Source organism: Sciurus vulgaris (genome assembly GCF_902686455.1).
Source record: "Sciurus vulgaris genome assembly, chromosome: 18".
Classification (NCBI taxonomy): Eukaryota; Metazoa; Chordata; class Mammalia; order Rodentia; family Sciuridae; genus Sciurus; species Sciurus vulgaris.
The window spans coordinates 16,310,890-16,332,399 of NC_136479.1; the positions used below are offsets into that span (position 1 = coordinate 16,310,890).

At 46.6% G+C, this 21,510-nt stretch overlaps 1 protein-coding gene across 1 annotated transcript in view; it reads left to right on the forward strand.

Annotated features, from left to right (window-relative positions):
- Window positions 1-21,510, forward strand: part of EEF2K (eukaryotic elongation factor 2 kinase) — a 58,196-nt gene that overhangs the window by 15,484 nt on the left and 21,202 nt on the right. The window contains exons 3-10 of the mRNA XM_079120411.1: window positions 10,213-10,313; window positions 12,628-12,688; window positions 14,542-14,579; window positions 15,168-15,339; window positions 19,118-19,267; window positions 19,670-19,802; window positions 20,005-20,132; window positions 20,793-20,994. Coding sequence (XP_078976537.1) covers window positions 10,213-10,313; window positions 12,628-12,688; window positions 14,542-14,579; window positions 15,168-15,339; window positions 19,118-19,267; window positions 19,670-19,802; window positions 20,005-20,132; window positions 20,793-20,994 — 985 coding nt within the window. The remainder of the gene's footprint in view (window positions 1-10,212; window positions 10,314-12,627; window positions 12,689-14,541; window positions 14,580-15,167; window positions 15,340-19,117; window positions 19,268-19,669; window positions 19,803-20,004; window positions 20,133-20,792; window positions 20,995-21,510) is intronic.

A 21,510-nucleotide genomic window follows, 5' to 3' on the forward strand; every position in this document is an offset into this window, starting at 1 on the left:
CCCTCACCTGAAGGCGAGGGGATGTGTCCACTGGCTTTGCTGTTGCCATGGCTCCTGTACAGAGGTCGCTTGGTAAGAGAAACCTATGGATGGACGGATGTGGCTCTCCATTGTCCACTGTTCTAGCTCATCCAGAGCCGGCCCTGTTGGGTTACTGATGCTAGTGGTGACTTCAGAGAGAGACAACAGCTCAGTTTTCCAAACCTCATTCCTTCTGGCACTCACCAAATCTAATGTGTTTTTAAAACAATTCCTGTCCACATGGTAACCTGGGTTGTTTAGCCAAAATGGTCTCCTGGCCTTCCTCCAAGAAGCACCACCCAGCAGGTACTGGGTGTGTACTGTGAAAAGTCAGGTTCTGTCTTTGTCCAGGCCCAGGTTCCCTGGGGATGTGGCAGAGTATCAATGGGCTGCCCTCTCAATAGAACACAGGGCAGCCAACTGGAGGATGTTTATCCTAACGTGGGAAAGTGCTTCTGTTCTGGAATTATGTTTAAAGAGCACAGTATGAAGTGGGATTATACCTCCCTAACACACACACACACACACACACACACACACGCCTGGGAGGAAGCTCATCAGCCCACCAACAGGACTGCCTCTGGAGAGGCCCAGGAGTGACTCTTCTCTTCTACTGTCATTTCCATATTTTCTAAAATAGGCCAATGAACATAGATGTGTTTTTAATTTTTTAATACAGTGAGAAATTTTATTTAAAAAAGGTGTTCCCCTTCCCAGAACATCTTGGGGAATCATTCCACATCAGCACATGTAGAGTATACTTCTTTTTAAAAAAAATTTAGTGCACTGCATCTATAGTTCATCAAATGATATACGTGGATTTATTTATTCAGCCCTCCTTGAGGGACTTTCGTTGGCGTGTGTGCTGGGGATGGAACCTAGGGCCTGGCGCATGCTAGGCAAGTGCTGTACCACTGAGCTGCACTCCAAGGTCCTTAAGGGACATTTTAGTTTTCTTTTTTTTAACCCTATTATGAATAGCAAATGTCCTTATACATATGTATAGGCAAACTTTAAAAATGCATATATTTTATAAGATGTAAGTAATATATGAACAAGATAAACTCAAACAGTGTAAGTGGGATGTGTAAAAATAGGCCTCCCACCACTGTACCCTGGGCTATGTCCTTCCAGAAGGTTCCTTCTATACACCAGCATGGGGCTGCCTCCTGCTGTTTTTCACAGTGATGTTACAAACCTGTTCTGCAACCTGGAGGCCTTCCGGTGTTGTCCCTTGGGAGGGAGCCTCCTCCGTGTTGTCCCTTGGGAGGGAGCCAAATGAACTAGAACCAGCTTGACCCATGCAGCCGGCGGGTGGGCCTGCTGCACGTGCCTTTCTCCTATCAACTCATTTTAAGTGCACAGAGATCCCGAGATGATTGGCACTTGGCCAGATAGTTGAGCCCAGTCTCTGAGACCTGGAGCCTGGGAAGTAGTGGGACTGCTTTTAAACCCAGGCAGTCTTGCTTCAGAGTTGATGTTCTTCACAACTGCAGTTTGCTGCTTGCGTGTTTGTGGTGGTTCTGTTTTTTGTTTTATTGTATTTCTTTTTCTTTTTTTTTTTTTTTTTCGGTGTGAAGGATTCCTCATGTTTGTGGGCTTTTTGTTTTTAGTGGCTGAATATCATTTCATGGGAAGACCGTGCTTCGTTGTGCCCAGGCAGGGTGCACTGGCCAGAGAACTCCCCGTGAATGGAGTGGCCGGGCCAAAACATTTGTGGGTTTAAACTCAGCCGGGCACCGCTGCTTGCCTTTCACAGAGGTTGTACCAGCATATGTGTTCTCCGTGCATGGGCACCTGCTCCCCACGCCCTTGCTGGCCAACTGCGATTGCGATTGCTCTCATGCCTGTAACCCCTAGAGGGTGGCTCTAACAGCCTGGCCAGGAACAGTGATCACCCTGGAATGAGCCCAGGAACTAGCCTCTGATGACTCACTGGGCAGAGAGGAGACCCTGCCACAGAGCCCCAGGAGGCCCCGCCCTGGCAGCCCTGGGCTTCAGCTATGCCCAGTGACCACAGAACTAACCCAGAGACTGTCAACACTTTTTGTGCTCTGGAAATGCAGAGTTGGGAAGTTAAACCTAGGCATCCTGGGTCCCAGATAAAAAAAATAAATAAAGAGTAATGCTGGCATAGTGCAGGAAGCCACCCAATGACCTCTGGCGTCTGGAGAATAGAAGGCTCCGGAAGCTTGAGCCTAGCTGTAGGGAATCACCTTTCCAAACGATGTGCATGTGCTAAAATGCTGAAATCCTTTGTGCAAATGTGCTGTGGGTTAATAAGAGTTCCCCTTCTTTTTATTTTATTTAAAAAGTTTTCTAGCAGCCTTATTGAAATGTAATTCACATACCACACACCTTACCCATCTGAAAAGTACAGTTCAACCAGGCACGGTGGCACACATCTGTAATCCCAGCAGCTCGGGAGGCTGAGGCAGGAGGATCGTGAGTTCAAAGCCAGCCTCAACAAAAGCAAGGCGCTAAGCAACTCAGTGAGACGGTGTCTCTAAGTAAAATATAAAAAAGTGCTGGGGATGTGGCTAAGTGGTAGAGTCCCCCTGGGTTCAATCCCCAGTATCAAAAAATAAATAAAATGTACAATTCAGTGACTTTTAGTATATTTATAAAATTATGCACCCATCACCAAACACCAAGAAGGAACCCCATCCCTTAGTAATTACCCCTCTAATATCCCCATTCTCCCTGGCCCTAGGTAACCACTATCTACTTTACGTCTCTATGGATTTATCTTTTCGGGACATATCGGATACATAGTCACATAAAAAGTGGTTTTTGTGTCTATCTTCTCTCATATAGCACAATGTTTCAGAATGTTAAAACAAGGAAAAACCAGGGCTTTGTTCCTTTTTATTTCTGAATGTTATTCCGTTGTATGGATATGCTGCATTTAAAAAATCCATCCATGGGACTGGAAATATAGCTCAGTTGGCAAAGTGCTTGCCTCACATGCACAAGACCCTGGGTTCAATCCCCAGCACCACCAAAAGAAAAAAAAAATCCATCCACAATGGACCTTTTTATTCAGTATTACGAATGATGCTGCTGTTTATGGGCAAGTCACAAGTCATTTCTCTTGGGTAGATACTTGGGTAGATTCTCTTGAGGAGTGAAATTGCTAGGTCACGTGGAGATGTGTTCTGATCCCTTAGGCTTTTTACAAAACAGCAGCGACCGGGCGTGGCAGGTTTGGGTCTGAGTCCTGGATCTGCCATTGCCTGGGTGTTGGTCTTTGGCAAGAAGCCTCCTTTGCTCAACGAGTCCTGTCCACAGACCAGGGAACAGTCCTACCTGCTCCTCAGGTGCGGGCAGGATGCTGTCGGACAAGCGCTTCCAAGAGGCAAGGGCTTCGACTAGGGAATGTTGCTTTGATTATTATTATTTCTATCTTTCCCTTCCTCTCTAGCCAGGCTCAGAATTCAGCTGGTTGGGAGAAATCAGCTGCAGCTACTTTTTGCAACAGAGAGTTTTCTTTAGGATTTTTTGGGTTAGTTTCTTTTACAGTGATTTCCTGTATTGATTATAGACATGCTCCATGTGCCTTACAAAAAACAATGAAAGTGCAGCTATAATTGCCGTTAAGGTCTTAGTATTTCAGACTTTTCTATATTTCAATACACATAGAAAATAAATAAATCAATCTGACTTTTTATTACTATTGTAGGATCATGGCTAGATATGCTTTCCAGTAACCGGTTTTTCGTTAGCCAACAATAGATCATCATAATTTCTGCATCAGTAAATATGGATTTTTTTTTTAAGTATTTCTTTTTTGTGTGTAAGCATGGTACTGGGGATTGATCCCAGGGCCACTTTACTATTCCACTCAGCTAACTGTACTAATTTTGAGACAGGGTCTTTCTAAATTGCTGAGGCTGACCTCAAACTTGCAATCCTCCTGCCTCAGTGTCCTGAGTGACTGGGATTACAGGCCTGTGCCACTGTGCTCCATGTTTTTTGATGGTTCCATGACAGTCCCGTCCATGAACATATCATAGTTTCTTTTTTTTTTATAATAGTTATTTTTTATTCAACTATTTTTTTATAATAGTTATTTTTTTATAATAGTTATTTTTTTATGTTTCTATTTTTAGATTCAAGCTAGTTTATTAACAGCTACTACAAACAGGAAGATAGTTTAATTAGATTACCAAGTACAAAATCAACATACAAAAATCAGTAGTTTACCTATATTCAAACCATCTTTTGGAAGATTTACTGGAAGAAAAGATTTCATATATAACAGTAACAAAAAATATATGAATATGTTTGTCAACAAAAATGAGACCTACTAAAAATTAAAATACCACTGAAACCAAAAAAGATAGCCTTTCTACAAATAGAAGGACCATATTATTGTGTAAATTAAATTGTAAATTTAACAAAATCTCAATGAAAACAGTTTTAAGCTATATCACCTGATGCTAAATTTAGTGAAAAAAAATAAACATGAAGTGGGACCAGCACTAAAACACATTGAGGCTTTTTTAAAAGCCTAAATAGTTTAAGAATATCATACCGGTCTGTTAGCAAAATAGAATGTCCAGAAGTAAGTACACTCAGATACATATAGAAATTGAATGTATAAAAAGGATATCATTTCAAATTACTGGGAAAAAGAAGTAGTCAATAAATGTTATAGGGATAAGTAAAGTAATATCCCTGCCTTATCTCATATTCCTTCATACATACTATATGTACCATAGATATTTTTTAAATAACACAACCATTAAATAATAAGAAGAAAACTTGCACATTTTTTCCTTACAAATCTGGAGTTAGCAAGAACTATCTAACCTTTCATGATGCAAAATCCCCAAGTCATAAATTATTTTATCATGGTTTCTTTAAGAATTTACCTCTTGTGGTCTGCTTGGACTGTGTCCTTATTTTCTTTTTCGTTTTGTTTGTGGTTGTTGCTACATGCAATGCTAGGCTGCACTGACAGTTGGACAAATCCCGAGTCCACGTGGCACGGCATGAGGCAGCCACAAAGCCTCCTCCCACCCGGGACTTGGCCGTGGTTCCTCACTCCTTCCTGCTTCTCTTATTTTCTTGTTAAGTTTGGTGCAAGCCTATTTCTGTCCTCCAAGAAGGAAGAAGAGTCAGGCTGACTCAGAACTGTATTTCTGAGAGTCCACAGAAGTACTGATGGGTCAAAACCTCCACTCGTGAAAAGTCCCAGCTGGTATTTCAAGGAGGCCTCAGTGAACCACTGGAGGCTGAAGACCCAGAGGCCTTGATTGCTGTGCCAGTGGCCGGCAAGTCCAGGAGCAATGCACCAGAACCGGTGAGGGCATTTCTGGTCTTGTCATACTGATTACAGTAGGAACACAAAATGGCAAAGCAACAAAACCATCCCAGGGGCCAAAGAAGCTGCAAACGTCTTACCTGCTCACCTGGCCTCACTCCCAGCATCCTCCGGGAAATATACTGGTGTTGGTATTAGTATTAAATTTTTCTTTTTTCTTTTTTCTTTTGTATCCTCAGGCTTTGAAGAACCAGAGCCTTTCTGTTCTACCACCAGGGTTGTGTTTTACTTCTTATGAAACCCCTCAGCTCCCTGTTCTATGTGAGATTAATTAGCCACACAACAGTTTTGGAATCTTTAGAACTAGAGCATATTTAGGAATCATTAACTGCTGGGGATGTAGCTCAGTAGTAGAGCGCTTGCCTAGCCCTGGGTTCCACCCCCCCCCCCCCCCCCAAAAAAAAAGAAAGAAAGAAATCATCTAATGCAGTGATTTTTGTTGTTTATTAACTTTAATCTACACGTGCAATACCTTTCTCATGGTAAGGGTAAAGCCAGTTTCCTAGATTGACCTCTTATTCTCTTCTATATTCAGAGATAACCTTTATGTCACTTTGGTGTAAATCTTTTTAGCACCTTTTTAAATTCATTTACATATAAATATAGATTCACCTAGATACACACAACCTTAGAAAATCCTTACATTTGACCTTCTCGGTTTCCTTCACCAGAAAATGGTGTGATTGTGTTTGTATTTTTCTGCAACTTGTTTTTTTCTGCCTCAGCCATAGTCTTAGGACTCACCGGAGTTGGCACCTTGATCTTTTTAGTGGCTGCATGTGAAAGTAACCACCATGCTGTGGATGGGCAGGTGCTTGACACATAACGATTAGAGCATCGACAGCCGTTGGCCCACTGATCTGGGCACACCTGTAGGTGATGGAAATGACTGGCCACAGGTTACTGCAAGAGAAGGTCCACAGCCATTGCCAGATGGCTCTTAAAGGTGCCAGTACCTCTTCCGCTCCCCTCGAGGCGTCTGAGAATATCCCGATAGTTTGCTATCCCGATAGTTTTCCTGACCTGAGGGCAAACGTTAGACATTCAGCTCAGGCAGGTCGCCTCTAATGAGCGGTGCCACTCAGGGAGTCCATTTCTCCGGAGAGCTCACCTTCCCCAGGTGCAGGGACTACAAAAAGTCTTGGCCACCAGTATCCAACACCTACTTCTTCCTCCTCTGGAAACAAGGGTGTAGAGGTTCCCCTCAGCTGGTCTGTGACGGTGACCCCAGACTCAAGGGGCCCGGATGTTAGTACAAGACTTTTATATTGTGCTTAAAAAAAAAAAAAAAAAGAAAACGCCATTGCATTAAATGCACCCATTGCCAATGGCATGATTTTTTTTTTCTGGGTTTGGAAACAAGGTGATTTTGACTCCATGAAATACCACACCCTCTAATTGTGAAATTCTTTCTCCCTTGACTGGTTTTTTGGTTGGGCCCTGGCATCCATCCAGGTGATTTTTGGCGATGATCCTCATCGACTGGGAGAGCCCTGTGGCTGGTGGATTAGGGAGTGTTGCAGTCACCATTTGAGGCCCAGAGAGCCCTGTGTCTCTGGCAGAGATCAGGATATCTGGATAGAGAGACTGAGAAGGATGTCCCGCTGACTTCTCAGGTTCACTGGCAGGGGTCAAAGGCTGTCCCTGCCTTTTTGAGCAGCTGGAAGATGAGAAGTGACTGTGGCACTTTTTTATTTTTATTTTTGCAGTGCTGGAATTGAATCCAAGACTTGCCCATGCCAGGCAAGTGTCCTACCACTGAGCCACATCCCCAGCCCTGCGGTTCCTTTTTAAAGTATAGGGTTTGAAATTCAGAAAATATTTTAAGATGTCAAAACATCTGCTGTGGGGTTATTTATAACAGGGAAAAATCAGTAACAAGTTCCAAGTCTAACGAGGGAGTAGAGTAGTTAAGTCAATAACAATAAACTTGGTGGATTATTATACTACTCTTAAAACAGGCTGTAAACTGATTTGTCAATTTTATAATTGCTTGATATAATGTTCATGTTTAAAAATTTAAGCAACCTTTCATGGAGTGTAATTTTTTTTTTTTCGATACTGGGGATTGAACCCAGGGACACTCAATCACTAAGCCACATCCCCAGCCCTTTTTTGTATTTCATTTAGAGACAGGGTCTTGCTGAATTGCTTAGGGCCTCGCTAAGTTGCTGTGGCTTTGATCCTCCTGCCTCAAGCCTTTATATACATACATATATGTATACATATATGTATGTATATAAAGTTCTGAGAATTTAATCCAGGGCCTCATACGTGCTGTACCACTGAGTTATATATACCTTGCAACTCCCAGATTTTAAATGTGATCCAGCAGTCACATAAAAAAAAAAAAAGGAAAAGAAAAGGGGGCTGGGGAGATAGCTCAGCTGGTAGAGTACTTGCCTCGCAAACACAAGGCCCTGACTTCGATCCCCAGTACCACAAAAAAAAAAAAAAAAAAAAAAAAAAAAGGTCCTACACTGAGATCTTGCACAAACGTGCAGACAAGAATGTTCACTTAGGCACTGTTTGTACTAGGACATCTTGGAGAGAATCCAAGTATCCATCCACTGGAGGTTAGACAAATACCCTAGGGTACATGTATATAATTATATATCCTACAGCCCTGGAAAGGAAAGAGGTCAACCGGGCAGTCTGTGCACACGACATGGAAAGCCATCCAGGATCCCACGTGATGTGGGGGGAAGTAAGATGCAGAATGAAGGTGAGGTGCCACCCCAAGGCTCCTAAATACAGGTTTCCCTTGACAAGGCAAAGGAAAAACTTGCAGAGTAGCTACATCAGCCATCATCTGTGGTTTTGAAAGGAAGGGGGCGTGGTTAGGGAGGACTTCCACTTTCTAGTTCAGAGTTCCATTGTGCTTGCAGTTTTCACTCAAAGCAAACCATCTTTTTGGAATCAGGAGAATCAGTCACTGATTTGTCTTCCTGAAAAAGACAAGAATGCACAGTGTCACACGCCTGTAATCCCAGCCACTCCGGAGGCCGAGGCAGGAGGATTGCCAAATTCCGAGGCCAACCGCAGCAATTTGTGAGACCCTGTCTCAGAATAAAGAATTAGAAGGGCTGGGGATGTGGTTTATTGGTAAAGCACCCCGGGTTCAATCCCCAGCACCAAAACAAACAAATTCCAAAAAACCTGGAGAAAAACTCATTCCAACATGGTTCACAGTTGTTCTGAGTGGATGGTGTCCTATAGATTTGATTTTTCTTTGCCTTCTATATTTTTCACGTGTTTCACTAAATCTAAATTAGCTTCTGTATTGTAAAGAAAAAAACATGCCCTTTATTTTGGGGGCTTTGCAAAGATTAGAAAGCTCCAGCGAGCTCTGAGTGTGTGTATGTGACACTGCAGGTCCAGCTTCTCTGCCTGATGGCTTTTATTTTGAGAAGGGTCCCCGTGAGGTCCCAGGCTCATGGGGTCGGCTGGGCATGGTGTAGCCCTGTTTGGGTTGGAGTCTCTGGGAAGCCAGACCCCTGCAGAGGCTGGCCAGGGTTGCTGAGGGATGCTAGCGGGGACATGGGGAGGCCTAGGACTGCTGTTCCCTACATTTCCTCCCATCTTGGAGTTGCTGTGGGCCCACCATGCCAAAACAATGTCCGGTCCACCATCTAGTCCCCTCACCATGATCGCCTCTGGCCTAGAAAGGAGTTTTGGTCTCACTGATTCTGAGGAGACCAAAGGGCAGAGATTTAGGTTTTTCAGGAAGAGAGCAGAAGAGGGTTGCTATCCACCATGGGTACTGGAGTTGATTTCGGACAGGAAGGATTCCACCTTAGTATCACAAAAGCAATTCTATGGACATTTTGTGTTAGTTAGTTTTTTTGGTGCTATGGGTTGAACCCTGGTCTTTGCTGTTGATGAGGACATGCTCTTCCACCAAGCTAAACCCCCACCTCCCAGATAAAAATGAGCTTTTTCAAACAAAAAATGGGATCATACCAAGCCTTCACCTGTTTTCTGTTGCTATAACAAAATAACTGAGGCCAGGTAGTTTATAAAGAAGTTTATTTGCCTTACTGTTCTGGAGGCTGGCATGTCCAAGAGCAAGGCACCAGAACCTGGTGAGGGCGTTTTTGGCTTCATCATAATGTGGCATGGTGTTTTATTCAGCTGTTTTGTTGCTGTGACTAAATGATCTGACCAGCACAACTGTAGAGGAGGAAAAGTTTATTTGAGGGCTCAGGATTTCAGAGGTCTTAGTCCAAGGCTGGCTCTATTCCTTGGGGATCAAGGTGAGGCAGAACATGGTGGAACAGTGTGGCAGAGGGAAGCAGCTCATGTGGTGATCGGGAAGCAGAGAGAGACCCCACTTGGCAGATAACAAATACATACCCCAAAGCCATGCCCTCAATTAACCACTTCCTCCAGCCATATCCTACCTGCCTCCAGTTACCACTCAGTTAATCCCATCTGGGATCCATTCACTGATTAGGTTAAGACTCTCAAAACTCAATCACTTTTCCTCTGAACCTTCCTGCACTGTCTCATACGTGAGCTTTTGGGGGACACCTCACCTCCACACCATAACACATGATATCTTCTTTTCTTTCTTTCTTTCCCTTCTTTGCTGGGGACAAACCCAGGGTCTCACGCATGCTAGGCCAGTGCTCTGCCACTGAGCTGCACCCCCAGCCTGGTACCTTATTTTCCTTCTCAACTTTTTGGCTATAAGCGAAAAAGTGTGTAATTAAGATGTGTCGCTCTTTCCATAAGAATATTGTGCCCACGAGAACAAATAGAGTCTCTTGGGGACTGCTCCTGCCCAGGGGAAATGGCAGGGCATGAGGAGGCTGGGCTGCCCCTGGCCTGAGCCTCATGTTCCCTTTTGCCTTCTGCAGGAAGCCTGGAAGCACGCAATCGAGAAGGCCAAGCACATGCCTGACCCCTGGGCTGAGTTCCACCTCGAGGACATTGCCACTGAACATGCCACTCGGCACAGGTCAGCAGCTCACCTGGGGGCTTTGGGGAGTCCTGGGAGCCAGGGGCCTGTTCACTGACAGGGAGGCCCAAGTACCCCTGGATGCAAAGAGAAGGGAGTAACACAGATCAAGCACCCCCAATCTAGAAGCCCAAGTTTCAACCTTTGGAGCATTTTGGAATATCGAATTGGGACTGCTCAACCAGTCAAGTCTATGCAAATATTCCAAAATCCAAACAAATCCAAAATCTGGAATGTTTCTGGTTCCATGCATTTTGGATAAGTGGTACTCAACTTGTAATAACTGCAGACAATGTGTGAGCACCTGTGTATCCTGCAAGGACTAAAGTCCCCTGAGTCCTTCTAACAGTCCCATAGGGTATGTATTAGGCAGGTGAGACTGAGCTATGCTGCAGTAACAAATAGCCCAGGGGCTTCATGCAATAAAGTGTATTTCTTACATGTTTGAAGTGAGGCAAAAGTTGAGCGCTCTTGGGGACAACTTGGGGGTCCAGGTTACTTCCACCTTGTGGCTTCATCATCTCCATATGTGACCCCACAACTGCACCAAAGGGAAGGATAGCATTGAGGAAGCACTGCAGCTTTTCAAAGCCTGCCTTGACCCAGGAAGTGGCCTCCATTTCCCATGCATCTCAATAGCCAGATCTAGTGACAAAGTGCCACCTAGCTACAGTGTTGAAAAGTGTCACTGCCCCCTCCCCCTTCCTGCAGTACTCGTCTCGTCCCTCATGAACCCCGCTTCCACCACTGGAGGCTCATCTCCTCGCGGGGTCTGTGCTGGGCAGCCTAGCAGGGCAAGGTACAGGCACTGACCCTTTCCACCTCCGAGAGCACAGTGGTAGCTGGCTGATGACATACAGGCCTAATGTCCACCAGAAAGGCCCTGGGGGTCACCAGCCTGGGAAAGCTGGACATGTGCTGGACTGGCTGTGTCCTCAAGCTCAGCTGTGATCTGGAACCATGCCAAAATGTTTATTTCCTAATTAAAGTAGCCGACTTCCTTCGCCCTGGCTGTGGGCGGTAGGAGGCCATACCTAGAATCTCCTGAGATTTCTAAACTAGAGGCTTCCTCCTCTGTTCCTGGGCTTTCATGGGCTCTGGTGCAAACTGGTTCTTTATTGGAACAGACTTCCTGTCCATGTGGGTTGTACCCAGGCCTGTTGAGAACAAGGTTCTTACTTAAACCAACCTACATTTGAATCCTAGAATCTAAGGCAGGTTACTTTGCCTCTCCTAGTCTCAGTGTCTCCATCTGGAAAATGGGTGTAATAACCAGCAGTCTCAGTGTTACTGTGAAGGTTGAGGGAAGTGGATCATGTGAGCTCAGGGAACTTTGAGCACTGTGGCCTTTCTGATGTTAGTGACTGTGAGTCAGTAAAACCTTTACCAGGTCACATGCTTCCCCTGCCCCAGTCCCTGGGACCTTCTCGGTTTGCAGGCAAGGGAGGATTATTTTCATTACCTTCATCTCTATCTAGTAATAAAAACAATCACTGCTATTATTTATTGAGCACTGTATTCCCAGAAGCTGGTTGCAAGCAGCTGCAAAGAGCCCTCCTCCCTGGGCCTGGGGCAGAGACCCTATAAGGTCTCTGCTTGTTTTTCCTTGCAGAGGTTTCAGGCTCTGAGAAACCTGTTCTGACCAGGGCCAGGAGTGTTCTGGAGTCTGCCTGAGCTGAGGAGTGGGCCAAGAGAGGCCAAGAGAGGCCTCAAGCAGAGCTCGGAACACCCTGGCACAGGAGAGGGTGTTAGATGATAGTGATCCACTGCGCTGAGGAGCTTCCCACCAGTCAAACCTGTTTGGGGCCTGGCCAGGCTCAGGGCCAGATGTACTCCGGGAAAGAGGATTCCTGGGAGGGCAGAAACAGAATGTTCCAGAACCTTCTCCATCTCTCTCTCTCTCTCTCTACCTTGAGTGTGGACCCAGCAGCCCCTTTCCTGACTGGACTCAGATAGGACTGTCCCCTTCCCCTACCTGAATAGACCCTAGTTCTTGGGAAATATTCCCACCTACCCGGCTGGACCTGACCCAGGGGCTTGGTAAGATCGAGAGTACAGATGCCTCTCTCCCAGGGAAGTTCTGTCTGTTACATAGACCAGTTATAATAAGGATATTTCTGTATTCGATTACTCATCAGACAGACATTTAATATCCATGCACCAGGCCCCATGAGGGAGGACCAGGAGGTCGGCAGGGCCTGTGGGCCAAGGGAGGGATGAGGCCATGGGGAGCCCAGAGGGTCTTTTGCCTTTAGCCAGTTAGAGATGGGATGGTGTTATGATGCCCTTCTGGGATGGGCGCTGGTCTCTACAGGTACAACGCTGTCACCGAGGAGTGGCTGGAAGATGATGTTCTGATCAAGATGGCATGTCAGGTGAGCTGGGCCCTGAGGCCCAAGGGGACTGGGCTGAGTGGGGACTTTCTCCTGCCAACTTCAACCCCTGCACCCTCCCCTCCACACCCACTTCATTTGATTTTTGGAACCCTGGGAATTCCTTCTGTTATAGTGTTGTATCTTTTAAATTATGGCTTTGTTGAGTTATCATTCATGTGCCAGCAGTTTGCCCCTTTAAGGTATATGGTTTTGTTGTTTTTAGTGTATTTACAGAGTTGTGCAACTCTCACCATTATTAATTCCAGAACATTTCCACCTTCCCCCAAACAATATCCCATGCCTATCAGCCATTCCCTCGACTCCCACCCCAGCCACCACGAATCTACCCTCTGTCCCTGTAGATTGGTCTATCTTGGACCTTTCATATCCTAAGATACCATCTTATCAAAAGACTGTTCTCAGCACTTTTGTTGACAAGCAGTTAGCTGTAAGTAATTTTATCAGTTCTTAAAAATGGGAGGTCACTACCCATAACTGAGCTATCGAATGAATTCAGAGGGTTGCAACCAGGCTTTTAAATAGTAGAAAATGGGGTCCCTGCTGCTTAGTGAGGTAAGGGTCGTCTGGGGAAACTTCTTCTAGTGTCATGTGCACGGCTTGGCTGGGGGCATAGCTCATGGCAGAGCACCTGCTTAACATGCATGAGGCTCTGGTTCAGTCCCCAGCGCGAAAGAGAAAAGCTTACAGCTTGATGAGTTTTCACCAAGTGGACACACAGATGAAGAAACAACATAACCAGTGCCCCCAGAAGCCCATCTCATGCCGTTGCCTCCCCCAAGCATAAGCACTACCTTGATTTCTATCACCCTAAGTTAGTTTTGTCAAAATAATAATAATTTTTTTTTCCAGTGCTGGGGATGGAACCCAGGGCTTTGCACATGCTAGGCAAGCACTCTACCACTGAGCTACATCTTCAGCCCCATTTTGCCAATTTTTACCAACGGAGCCACACAGCCTGGGTTCTTTTGAATGTGGCTTCTTGTACTCAACATTTTACATTCATTCTCATTGCTGTATAATATTTCACCAAATGAACAGACCTAGTTGATTTTGATGACATTCACATTGTTTCCATTTCTTTTTTTTTTGCAGGGTGGGGGGTTCATTTCTTTTCTTTTTTCCTTCTGTTTTTTTTTTTTGTTGTTGTTTTTTTTTTTGTTTTTTGTTTTTTTTTAGTTATAGGTGGACACAATAACTTTATTTATTTTTATGTGGTGCTGAGGATCAAATCCAGTGCCTCACACATGCTAGGCAAGCGCTCTACCAGTGAGCTACAACTCTAGCCTCCCATTTCTTTTTGAAATAGTGTGTTAGATTTCTGTCACTGTGACAAAATACCCAAGATAATCAACTTAAAAGAGAAAAGATGTGTTTTGGCTCATGGTTACAGAGGTTTCGTTTCATGTCACTTGGCCCTGTTTCTTTGTGCCTGTGGCAGTGTAGTACATCATGGCAGGAGCACTTGGTGGTGGAGACCTGTTCACCTCTTGGTAGCCAGGAATTAGAGAAAGAAGAGGGACTGGGGTTCAACTATCCCCTTCCAGGGTACACCCCGCAGTGACGTAATTTCCTTCTCCTAGGCCCCACCTCCTAATAGTGTACCATGGTCAGGTGAACCAACCTTCAACACATGGGCCTCCTCCTTGTCTCCGCAGCCTTCAGGCTGGAAGGCCTCTCAGGCTTTGGTGCTGGGGTGCAGGAGGGAGGGCTTAAGGATATCAGGATTGAGATGAGGTTCCGGGTGGGCGGTGTCTGAGGGCAACATCTCCCGTTTCAGACTTGCTTCTGGGTGGGACATGGGGACTGATATCTCTCTGTTTGGTGTCTTTCAGCCTTTCGGCCGTGGAGCAATGAGGGAGTGCTTCAGGACGTAAGTGACTCAGCCTGGCATGTGGGGTTCTGCCCAGACTCAGCCAGGCTCCTAAGAGCTAGGAAATTGAGACATTTTCAGCAAAGGACTGGGGACAGTGTACTCTGTCTTTTTAAAGCCCAAGTTCTGCATGGTGTCACCTGCCTGTACTCTCAGCGACCGGGGAGATGGAGATAGGAGGATTGCAAGTTAAAGACCAGCCTCAGCAACTTAGCAAGACCTTGAGCAACTTAGCAACACCCTGTCTCAAAATTAAAAAAAAAAAAAAAAGGACTGGGGGTGTGGCTCAGCAGTTAAATGCCCCTAGGTTCAATCCCGATACAAAAAAAAAAAAAAATGCCCAGGTTCCCACACCTTGGACCTGACGGTGGGCTGGGACTGTCCCACTGATCTCTGCCCTGGTGTTTGAAGGTCGAGGGCTTCCCAGCCCTTTGAAGGATGCAGTGTGGGGGGCACATGCCTCTCCCACTTCTACGTTTTGTTTCTGCCTCCAGTTATCCATATGGGGCAGGGTCTTGCTACCCTGAGGATCCAGGGTGTGTCCCCAGTGAACCCCAGGTGCCCACAGGCCGCCTCCCTCTCCCCCAGGAAGAAGCTCTCCACCTTCTTGCACGCCCAGCAGTGGAAGGGCGCCTCCAACTACGTGGCCAAGCGCTACATCGAGCCGGTGGACAGGGACGTGTACTTCGAGGATGTCCGCCTGCAGATGGAGGCCAAGCTCTGGGGCGAGGAGTACAATCGGCACAAGCCCCCCAAGCAGGTGTGTGGCCGCTCCCTGCCTGCTTTCCACTCCAGAGTGATGGGGACGGCGTCTGGGGACGGGGGATGGTGGCGCTCATGGGGCCTTTCTTCACCTTCTCCACAGTAGCTGATAACAGCCGCAATTTGTGGGGCACAATGAGCCACATAGTCTATATGCAGAGAGTCGTCCATGCCTCAGAATCAAGCACTGAGGTTGGAATGTCTTTAATCGCCATTTCCAGATGGGATCCATTCGTATTTTTGTTTGCAAATGATGGAAACTCGCTTAGACTGGCTTAATCCAAAAAGGGAATTCATCGTTTCATGCGCCCCAAAAATAGCGCCGGCTGTAGGCAGGGCTGGATCTTGGACCAAAGTGGGGTCATCAGGACTGTCCCTTCATCTCTGGCCTGGGCGTTCCCCTGTGCTGACCAGGCTTCAGGCAGCCTCGTCACTTGTAGTAGCACGTGGTCCCTGGAGGCGCCAGGCTGGCTTTCTGTCTCCTCAGCATCCTGGGTAGAATGGCAAGACCTACTTTTCCTTAATTTCTAATGGAAGCCTCAGACTTGGATTTTTTTTTAAATTTTTTCTATTTAGTTACACATGACAGCAGAATGCATTTCGATTCCTTGTACGCAGATGGAGCACAACTTTTCATTTCTCTGGTTGTACACAATGTAGTCACACCACTCGTGTAATTATACCTGTACCTAGGGTAATGATGTCTGTCTCATTCCACCATCTTTCCTTCCCCCTGCCCCCTCTCCTCCCCTCATTACCCTCTGTCCAAGCCAGAGTTCCTCCAGTCTTCCCTAACCCCTCACCCCCACCCCTGTTAGGTATCAGCATCCACTTATCAGAGAAAACATTTGACTTTTGGTTTTTGAGGATTGGCTTATCTCACTTAGCATGATATTCTCCAGCTTCATCCATTTACCTGCAAATGCCACAGTTTTATTCTTCTTTAAGACTGAGTAATATTCCATGGTATATATATACCACAGTGTCTTTATCCATTCATCTATTGAAGGGCTTCTAGGTTAGTTCCACAATCTAGCTATTGTGAATTGAGCTGCTATAAACATTAATGTGACTGTATTACTGTAGTATGCTGATTTTAGGTCCTTTGGGTATAAACCAAGGAGTGGGATAGCTGGGTCAAATGGTGGTTCCATTCCACATTTTCTGAGGAATCTCCATATTGCTTTCCAGAGTGGCTGCACCAATTTACATTCCCACCAGCAATGTATGAGTGTGCCTTTTTCCCCACATCCTTGCCAACATTTATTGTTGCTTATATTCTTAATAATTGCCATTCTGGCTGGAGTGAGAAGAGATCTTAGATTTTTTTGTTTTTTGGTGGTGGGGATTGAACCCAGGACCTTGTGCATGCAAAGCAAGCACTCTACCAACTGAGCCATATCCCCAACCCCTTTAGAGCAGTTTTGATTTGCATTTCTGTAATTACTAAGCGATGTTGAACATTTTTTCATATATTAGTTGATTGATTGTCTATCTTCTGTGAGGTGTCCACTCAGTTCCTTAGCCCATTTATTGATTGGGTTATTCGTATTTTTGGTGTTAAGTTTTTTTGAGTTCTTCATAAATTCTGGAGATTCGTGCTGTATCTGAAGTGCATGTGGTAAGAATTTTTTTCCCACTCTGTAGGCTCTCCATGTTGTTGATTGTTTCCTTTGGTAAGAAGAAAACATTTTAGTCTGAATCCATCCCATTTATTGATTCTTGCTTTTATTTCTTGTCAGACTTGGATTTTATTGGTTCTGATGAGGTCAGATGCTTATTACCATGAGCCAATCATCATGACCAAGAGAAAGGAGTATGCAGCTAGACCTGCTTGAACTATGTGCTTTCCTTAGAGCCAGGAAGGTGGGCGTTCTACCCAGAGACTGGGGATGCAGCGGCTTCCAAGAAAAAGCAGGAGGAGTGGGGGGTGGTCACATTGTTGGCTCCCTGAGGAACTCAGAGCTCAGTGAGGTTACCCGACTTTCCCAGCTTGGTGGAGATGGAGCCATAGCTCAAATCCAGGCTTCCCACCCTCTGCCAGGTTGACCCCTTCGCTGGAGACCCCAGGGTTGTACAGGAATGAGGCCAAGCAGAACTTCCTGTTGCCTGTGGGCATTTGAGAAATTATTGCTTCATGCCTCTGCCCTGCCTAAATTCACAGCTCAGCCCCCACTGCTTGAGCACTTGCTGGATACAAAGCACCAACTCCTGGGCGCCTCAGGATTTATTGAGCACCTGCTGTCTGCAAGGCCCTCTATTTAGCACACTTGGAGTAGACCTAAGAGCCACAGTTCCAATTCTCAGTGTCTGTGATCTCCTCAGATATTGGCAACATGCTGGCCTTGATCTGTCCAATCCTTGCATGGCAAGCTCCTTCCTGTAGTTCAGGTCTCAACTCATGTGTCACCTCCTCGGCAAGGCCATCTGTGACCACCCTAAATGAAGTCATCCTTCCACCCCCACCACCTCTGCCTCATTATTCTGGTTTGTTCTTTTTCTTTTCTTCTGAGCAGTTAGTGCTTTCTGGAAGAGTCTTGTGCATGTAGTTAATATTTCAGTTGCTGTCCCCCAAGGGCAGGGATTTGGGTGTCTAGTAAATAGGAATGTGACTGAGTTAAAGCAGGGAGAGAAGTGTGGTGTTTGAGCAGGTACTGGCTGCCCACACAACCCATCCCACTGCCCCTTGCCCAGGGAGCCCTCTGGCTAACCAGGTGGCCCTGCCAACAGCATCCTCAGGAGCCAGCACAGGAGGTGAGAGCCCTCTGAGGATTGCCCTTCCCCTCCTTGCCTCAAGAACCAGGAGGTTGTGTTTGGAGAAGTCCTCAGCTCTCAGCTCTGGGCTTTTGTGACCTCTGAAACTGCTGTCTGATGACTCAGCCTCCCGGAATGGTCATTTTCTTGGGAAACCCAGACCTGGTTCCTCCCATGCTGTGGGTGGCACTGAGGGTGACGGGTGCTATGGGTGAGCCCTTATGTAGCAAGATAAAATATATAAGTCACAGGTCTTCCCTACCCACTTCACAAACTGTATGTAGCATGTGTACATTTTCTCCTCTGTGAAGCATTAAACATGTACTTTATGAAAATTTTAGCCCAAGCATCAGAGTTCCTCCTGCTTCCCCATTGCAGAGAGAGCACCTCTCTTTACAGGTTGGTAGAGATGACTAAACTCGCGTCTGCTGATGATAATGATGTCAGAAACATCGACTGACTCCCTTGTGTAGCAACAGTGTAATCTTTGTACTAAGTCTGAGCTTCCCCTCTGCACAGGGAGGAAACTGAGGCACAGGCAAACTAACAAACTGCAGTTCACAGAATTAGTATAAGGCACAGGCTAAGTTGCTGGCAAACAGACGTGCAAACGTGTTGGTGGGAAATGGTCTTTCTCACTCATGCAACAGTCCTGCTTGGGAGTGGCTTGAAGTGGGCAGGTGCCTCACCTCCTGAGAGTCATCCGGAGGCCTGGTTCCTTCTGTCTTGTGGCTCTGCCATCCCTGGTCCATTCTGGCTTGCAGGCAGCACCCACATTGCAGGGCAGGCTGCAGCTATAGCATTGCTGCTGCTCTCTTCCCATTGGCTGGGTGTGGCCACATGACTGCCCTAGCTACAAGGGAGGCCAGGCAATGCCATCCCTTTATGATGCATCCTGGGGATAATTAGTTCTGCCACAGACAGTTGGGAAGTGGTGGAACCCAGGGTCAGAGCCTAGATGGAGGAGGGTGCACTCCAGGCCTGCCCTTCCACCCGACCCCACTCCCTGACCTCCCCCCAAGGTGGACATCATGCAGATGTGCATCATTGAGCTGAAGGAGAGACCCGGCCAGCCACTCTTCCACCTGGAGCACTACATCGAGGGCAAGTACATCAAGTACAACTCTAACTCGGGCTTTGTCCGCGATGACAACGTCCGCCTGACTCCGCAGGTGAGGCCCCGGCTTGCTCTGCACACACCTACGTCTCCACCCACCCCAGCCCTTTGGAGTGAAGCCTGAGCAGGCTCAGCCCTAGAAAGGAAGATCCTGTGGGAATGAGCCCCCCTGCCCCCCAGAATCCTTGGAGGGTTCTGAAGAAGATTCCGTTACCCAACACCTGTCATCCCATGCCAGCTTCTACCAGCAGACCTAAGTTGGCCACAGGATTTGCATCCCCAAGGTCCCTGCAGAACTGAACAGGCCTCCTGCCTCTATCCTGTCCTCTGTACAATTGCCCTTTGCAGAGAATGCACCCCAACATGGGTGGAGTGGGGATGGTACACACCCCAGCCACCACAGTGACTGCCCAGCATCTGCACAGTTCACAGCCTCCTTTTCTATCTGACCCCACAGGCCTTCAGCCACTTCACATTTGAGCGTTCTGGCCATCAGCTGATTGTGGTGGACATCCAGGGTGTGGGTGACCTCTACACCGACCCACAGATCCACACGGAGGTGGGCACGGACTTTGGAGATGGAAACCTAGGTCAGTGGGAAAGCCGGAACGTCCTTGCTCCTAGCCTCTGCAAGTTCTTTACTCACCCAAAGAAACAGACCGAAGCAACGATGGGCCTTCCCAAGTTCATCGGGTTGGGAACCTGGGATCTCTGACCCTCACTTCCAGCTCAGCATGTTTCCACCCACCCTGGCCATGTGGCCAGGCTGTCTCTCCCCTGTTCTGTCCACAGGAGTCCGGGGGATGGCGCTCTTCTTCCACTCTCATGCCTGCAACCGAATATGCAAGAGCATGGGCCTCACTCCTTTCGACCTCTCACCCCGGGAGCAGGACGCACTGAATCAGAACACCAAGCTGCTGGTGGGTGCCCAGGGTGAACCCGCTAGGCCTGGCAGGGCTGAATTAAAGAATATCAGGGCTGGAAACATCCACCCCATCTGTTCCACACATCCCCTCCAACTTGAGGCACAGAGCCCTTCTGAGAGTCCCCATAATAGAGTAGCTGGTATCTGCTTGAATTGGGTCCACCTGTGACCAGACTGAGGAAAACAGGCAGGTAGGGAAGGAGAGAGGTGTGCGGTGTGCTTGTGTGACATATTGACAATGAGAGACCAGACTTACGCCTGGTTCTTTGGGCATCTTTTTGTGTGTGCAAGATGAGATCACCCCACTGTACCCCTGCTTACATGGACCAGATGCAGAATATTGGCAAAGACCAGCTTGGGGTTCTGGACATATAATGGAATGTCCAGCTCAGGGCTGCAAAGTATGGCCTCACTTTAGGGGATGCTGGCTGGCAGGCCTCTGAGATCTGTTCCATGTGCCCCTTCTTGGATACCATAGGGTTAATCCTGCATGAATTCTTTTTTTTTTTTTTTTTTTAATTTTCTATTGGGCATGTATAAGAGCAAAGCTGGAAGGGCTTCAGGGATAGAGAGGGAACAACAGAAAGAACAAAAAGAGCCCTTTATTCCCCACAGAGCGACTATGTGATATAAGTGTCCCTGTTACTATCCCCAGCAATCAGCCAAGACCATCTTAAGGGGGACAGAGGAAAAGTGTGGGAGCCCCCGAGTGAGGACCCTCTCTGGCAGCCGGCCCCCACTGCTCCTCCGCCTTTCAGAGAACTCTGGAGATGAGAACATGAGTGACATGACCTTCGACTCTCTTCCTTCCTCCCCATCTTCAGCCACTCCACACAGCCAGAAACTGGACCACCTCCGTGAGTGACCATCTGGTGTTCAGTCATTGTGATTGGAGGGCACAGGCTCTGGGTAGAGCACAGCTGAACTGGTTTGTTTTCATTCCTGTTAGTAAATCAGACATGCTAATCAAAAAGGATCATGGCCCAGATGGTTTTATGAGTGAGTTCTTTGAATGAACTTTGAAGAAATAGGTCATCCAAATGCTATAGAAACAACCCCTATTGTAGAAAACGTGGCGACAGTTTTCTGTGTGTTTTATGAAACTAGTAAGACCCTTATGCCAAAATCGGACAAAACACCAAAAGAAAAAAACCCAGAAAATTATATGATATCCCAACCTCATATAGACAACATAAAAATTCTGAATTAAGTATTAACAAATAAAAGTGAATAGTGTCATAAAAGGAATAGTTTGTCATAGTTGAATATGAGATTTGTTCAACTTTAGGACATCTGTTAATATCACATTAATAGATCAGAGGAGAAAAGTGCAGTCTTTATTTGAGTAGTAGTTTTCTGATGGTGTGGTTTTG